The 6,184-nt window shown below is 43.2% G+C and overlaps 1 protein-coding gene across 8 annotated transcripts in view; it reads left to right on the forward strand.

Annotated features, from left to right (window-relative positions):
- The window catches only part of lrrc4ba (leucine rich repeat containing 4Ba), a 32,442-nt gene extending 26,514 nt beyond the window's left edge, over positions 1–5,928 (forward strand). For all 8 annotated transcript variants that reach the window (XM_039825706.1, XM_039825705.1, XM_039825707.1 and 5 more), the window contains one exon: positions 1,730–5,928. In XM_039825706.1, the coding sequence (XP_039681640.1) occupies positions 1,730–3,688 (1,959 nt within the window). In that variant the 3' untranslated portion in view covers positions 3,689–5,928. The remainder of the gene's footprint in view (positions 1–1,729) is intronic.
- Positions 5,929–6,184: the final 256 nt, after the last annotated feature.

Consider the following 6,184-nt stretch of genomic DNA (forward strand, 5'->3'; position numbering starts at 1 on the left):
TTACGTTTCCTTTTTAGCCTACAAATTCAGATTCGGTTTGTTGTATCCTGCAGCCCAACTTGAAATGATTAAAAATCTAAAAATGTTTTAACACCTGAAGGCATCCTAGATTCTCTGGCTTATTTTTTCCTTCACTGAGTACCCTGAGAGTAAAGCCATGACAGCTCCCACCCCCTCTTAACATCCCCACCCCCCCCCTCTCTCTCCCCCCTCTTTGCCTATCGCCCCACCCCACCCCCTCCTGCTCTACATACAGAAGACTCCAGAAGTCTCCGTGTGTCTTACAGAGGGCTTTGGCCACACATATCTCAAACAATCAGAGATTTAAGGGGCTTTTATTCACACTTACTTGTTGTGTGTCTTTGCGTTATTGCCAACTGAGCTCCAGTTGGGCTGCACCGATGCTAGTGTGTGCTATCCAGGGCCCGTGGTGGCCATGTTTTTTAGAATCATGTCTTCCTGCATAAAAAAACATCTCTATTGGTTGTTCATTTGTAAAATGGATTAAAGAAATGTGTCACATAATGTTTAGACAATTTAAAAAATGTATTAATTTATTTAATAGTTTTGTCCTCCTTGGTGATTTGTGGTAACGCTTAATGTGAATAGTCCAACACTGATTATCAGCTAATTATCAAGGGATTACAATGGGTCAGTAGAAGGTCCCCTGAGTCTCACTAAAACAACATTGTGAAGAGCACTTTAGTGCCTGGAGCAGGCACTGAAATAAGGCCAGAATTAGGAATAGGACAGGGTTTACAGTAGGTTTACCACATTGCTAAGAGATGAAGTCAAATGTTTAACACCTGTTAAAAATAAGCATTGAACTACAAATTAAGCGTGATAGTTTTTCACCACCAGAACCCAACAAGTTGTGTCACGCCATTGCACCATTGTAGAGCAAATTGTGGATGGAGTTCTCAGAACCTTTTTTGAGGTGAAACTACTGTGAAACTCTGAGAACCTTCAAAACAAGACCACTGTGTTATTAGTTAGTAAGTTAGGGATTTAAGTTTTACCATTAAACACATCTTCTTATCAATAACATGGAAGCTCCAACATGGAGGCCAGGGTGGCTCTAGGGGTCTGTCTGTAGCCCACCTTCCCCTGCAGACAGCAACAATAGTCAAGGTTGGTTCATAGTGGAAAGGTCACCTGTTACCATTATGAGCAGAGGAATTAATTATTTATATATGACTAGTTTGTTTCTTTAAACATGTATTTAGCCATATTTATGCCTGAAAATCATTAATTGACAATATATTATATACAATATATTTTTATATACCATCTCTAATGAAAAAAATTATAATATGTCAGTACTAGAGCTTCATGTCTGTTAAAAGTTGTATGCCATGTAATATTCTATGATAAGTCAAAAACTAAACAAAGTAAATAAAACTTGTACTTTTAGGAAAACTTGTACTGCATGTGATCCTTACGTAATACAAAACAAATTTTGTATGGTGTTTTTTTCATCATTAAAACAGAAAATAACCTACTTCAGAATGTACATAGTTTATTCCACCTAGTGAAAGTTAAGTTACCCTGAGTTTGTCACAAATGGCTCAAACACAATTGATAGTCCACTGTTTAAATTTTACCAAAACCTTCCATTATCATATGTAACCACACAAATCTCAGTAACAAACACTTCAATGTCCGTTTGTAATCTACGTGAATCATTCTACATGTTGTACAGTAACTTCACCATTATCTGTCCCTCCAGGTTATCAAGTCCGACACTTTCAAGCACTTGAGACACCTTGAGATCCTCCAGCTCTCCAAGAATCAGATCCGTCAGATTGAAGTCGGAGCATTCAATGGCCTCCCCAACCTCAACACATTGGAGCTCTTCGACAACCGCCTCACACTGGTGCCATCACATGCCTTTGAGTACCTCAGCAAGCTACGGGAGCTGTGGCTGCGCAACAACCCCATTGAGACTCTGCCAGGCTATGCCTTCCACCGTGTGCCCTCGCTACGTCGCCTGGACCTGGGTGAGCTCAAGAAGTTGGATTTCATCTCTGACGCAGCCTTTGTGGGCCTCATCAATCTACGCTACTTGAACCTGGGCATGTGTGGGCTGAAGGACATTCCCAAACTGACAGCGCTTGTGCGTTTGGAGGAGCTGGAGCTGTCAGGAAACCGACTGGAGATCATCCGACCTGGGTCCTTCCAGGGCCTGGTGTCCCTACGCAAGCTGTGGTTAATGCACTCACAGGTGTCCGTCATTGAGCGCAACGCCTTTGATGACCTGAAAAGCCTGGAAGAGCTCAACTTGTCCCATAACTCCCTGCACTCCTTGCCCCATGACCTCTTCACGCCTCTTCACCAGCTGGAGAGGGTACACCTCAACCACAACCCCTGGATTTGCAACTGTGATGTGCTTTGGTTAAGTTGGTGGTTGAAAGAGACGGTGCCCAGCAACACCACCTGCTGTGCCCGCTGCCACGCTCCCCCAATCTTAAAAGGCAAGTACATTGGAGAGCTTGACCAGAGTCACTTCACCTGCTTTGCGCCGGTCATTGTGGAACCACCTACAGACCTCAATGTCACCGAGGGTATGGCTGCTGAGCTCAAGTGTCGCACAAGCACCTCCACAACATCTGTCAACTGGATCACCCCGAATGGCACGCTAATGACCCATGGCTCCTACCGGGTGCGGATATCCGTCCTGCATGATGGCACTCTCAACTTCACGAATGTCACCCTGCGTGATACAGGCCAGTACACCTGCATGGTTACCAATGCTGCTGGTAATACCACGGCAACTGCTGTCCTCAATGTCACCGCCGCTGATGCCAGTGTCAACTACACCTACTTTACAACAGTCACAGTGGAAACAGTCGAGACCCCGGGAGATAAAGAGTCTGCATTGGTAGCCATCAATGAGACATTCATACGTGTTTACCCTGGCCCCACGCCCTCGGGCCACCTGTGGTCAGAAGGTGTTCCTACCACTGCCTCCTCTCTGTCAGCAGGCTGGTCCTCCTCCTCTCCTCGGGCCACCCGACCAACGTTCACTGTGCCCATCACTGAGCCAGGCTTCTCAGGCTTGGATGATGTGATGAAGACCACCAAGATCATCATTGGCTGCTTCGTAGCCATTACTTTCATGGCAGCGGTGATGCTTGTGGTGTTCTACAAGCTGAGGAAACAGCACCAGCTACATAAACACCACGGCCCTGCTCGTGCTATCGAGATCATCAATGTGGAGGATGAGCTGGGGGCTGGGGCCAGTGGTCGGGGCAGCGGCATCTCAGGAGGCTCCACGGTGACGCAGAGCGGAAGCAGTGGAATAGGAGGGGGCCAGAGCCTCAGGCTGCACCACCCAGAGATAGTCAACCTGCCGAACCTGGCCCGATCAGAGCACCTCAACCACTACTACAAAACCCATCACTTCAACAACAACATGATGGGCCTGGGCATGGGCACAGGCACTGGTGTGGGTCTCAACAACAACAACAACCCCTCGTCTTGCTCTCAGTCTCAGAACACATCTATATCCTGTTCCCAGGTGACAACCAGTGGAGGAACACCCACAGGTGGCACCCTGCCCTCCCCTGTGCCCCTGCCCCAGTTGGGTCTCCACAGTTCTCTGAAAGGCCTTATGGGGAAAAGCCAGAATGAGCCCCTGCTTTTTAAGAGCGGCTCCAAGGAAAATGTGCAAGAGACTCAAATTTGAGTAAAAGTGAGAGTGGAAGTAGCAGGTAAGAAAGAAGAGCTGGTAGAGACAGTGAGACAGAAAGAGCCTGTGAGACCAATTGTAGCCTACTGTCGTCATGGACAGATTCCAGAGAAGATTATATTTCACAGTCACTGCTTTGTGTTGTCAATCTGTTGACAGAGAGAAGCAGATAGGAAGACTGACGGAGACAGAGTACGATATCTGATCAGTCCCACCAATAGCAGCTGCACATTCTTTTCAACTAAATCAGACACAAACATATACGATGTAAACCACAAACATCCAAATCATTCAGTTTTCTGTGCAGCCTGCTATAGTCTTTGCCAAAGTCCAAGATCAAGCCAACTCTTTTCATTTGCATCCACAATCACAGTGGAAACCTATGAATAATACACATGTGCAATGAGCCTCTCTAGGATTTCATAGGGAGACATAATATTGGCCATTGAACATGTTGTCAGATTACTGTTTGGCAGAGACACGGAATAACAAATAATGGTTTGGGTAAGCGCTATGGTCCCAGGTTTCCAGGAAGCACTAAAACAGAACTGAAAAAGCAAAATTAGAGCCGTGCAGCGATTCTGTCCAGGACACAGGTATCAGACTAGTACTTCACAGGGAGACAGAACAACAACAATTGTTTTTTCAGAGCGCTTTCACTCTCACTTTCTCATTTTTTCACTTTTTACCTTACTGGCTACTGTCTTCTCGGTCAGAGAGAAACAGAGTGGGTTATCATGGGAGAAGAAAATTCCTATTGCATAAAGGATAATGACAGATATAAAAAGGACCGAAAGTACATATTATATATACCGTAAATATATTTTCATTCAAAGAAATAAATTATAAAGAATCTTTATTAAGCTTCTGACTGAAAACTACAACGTCTGAAGAATATATATATAAAAAAAAAAAAAGAAGTACACACAGCTGTTGTAGTGGCCCTCCCTTACAACTTTTCCGAACTTGGATCAAGATGGCCGCTCCGACTGTGCTGCAAAAGGACACGTGTAGGAGAGTGTCATCCGTTGAGAGGGAGCTAAAACAAAAACCTGGCAAAGTGTTTGAGTGAATTTATTTTGGTCTCGTCTTTTTTGTAGCCACACACAAGTGTTTCCCTCTTCTGTCACATTCACGTAAACAGGGTCATTGGAGAAGGGAGATCTGTACGCTCTACTGCAAAAATATAAAATCAGCTCTTCATCATTTGGTATAGTGGATCTATAGCATTAATAATAATGATCATTATGATAATAATGATAACAAGTGTTTTTTATTTGTCATAATGGTCCTTTAATGATAAGCATATTAAACGATCAATGATATGCCAAAATATTCTACTCTACTTACTAAAAAACGTTGCACATGCTAGTGTAGCATGCTCTCTAAGAACATTTGGTTTCAACATACAGTATAATGTATCACGATGATGATATGACACATCATTGTTATTATGTTATCATTATTATCATTCATATGACTATTATTATTACTACTTGTGCCTACAAATAGCTCAGAAATACTTTTTTTCATTTGTATATGACACTGAAGTTGTTTTGTGATTGACCCTGTTGGACTTCGGCTAATGAACGGCAGTGGGACAGACTCAACGTGCCACTAAGTGAACTCCACATGCATCAGCAGGAAATAACCTGGCCCTCAAAATGGCTTCCTCAGTCCAGCCCTCACTGACTCGTCTGCTTTGATGTCTCAAGCAGTCAGGACCCCTCATGTTATCACGCATTAAAGACAGGACATGAACCTTTGATGAAGACTGCTCCTTTCCAGGGGATTATTACACAACTGTATCTCAGTGTTATCGTGTATGAGTGGATTTCATGGCAGCAGGGAGCTAAATGGACGACAGGCTTTGCCAAGCATTTTTAAAGGTAAGCGAAGCTCGTTCAGTGAAGGAGATGGTGACATACAGTACAGTATACAGTGGTGGGAGAGTTTTTCTAAAGAAAAAGGACACTTAAATGAAAAAAATATAGAACCTTATAGATCTCTTTTAAAAAAAAAATTATTATGATAAGTGTTTTTCATTTGGGTTTTTTATCTAGTTTGATTATTTTCTGTTTTTTTAAATCAAGTGATATCTTTATTGTAATATTGTTATTGTTATTATAATTAGCTAATTACACTGGTTAAAATTATGAGAGATGTTCTGTTAGCAGAGGTCACTTTGAAAATTAAATAAAACCTGGCACATAAAATGGCAGTTGAAGTCTGTGAAATTTGGTGGCTATTTTTTTTCCATTTTGTTGTAACCAACTTTAATTGTAACTGTTTGTATCCCTTTGGCTCTGCTTGAGATGAGACATAGCAAATGTGCAATCGGCAGCACTGGGTCCTTTTTCTCTGCACAGGGGGACAGGAAAGGCCCTGTTCTGGTTTACAAGCTCACTCACACTCGCTCTGTGCTTTCCTGAATGGCATCGCAATCACAGTGTTCAGAGTGCGATTGCGCTATATCAACACCTTGTTGCCATG

This window comes from Perca fluviatilis, chromosome 15, assembly GCF_010015445.1.
Source record: "Perca fluviatilis chromosome 15, GENO_Pfluv_1.0, whole genome shotgun sequence".
NCBI classification, from domain to species: Eukaryota; Metazoa; Chordata; class Actinopteri; order Perciformes; family Percidae; genus Perca; species Perca fluviatilis.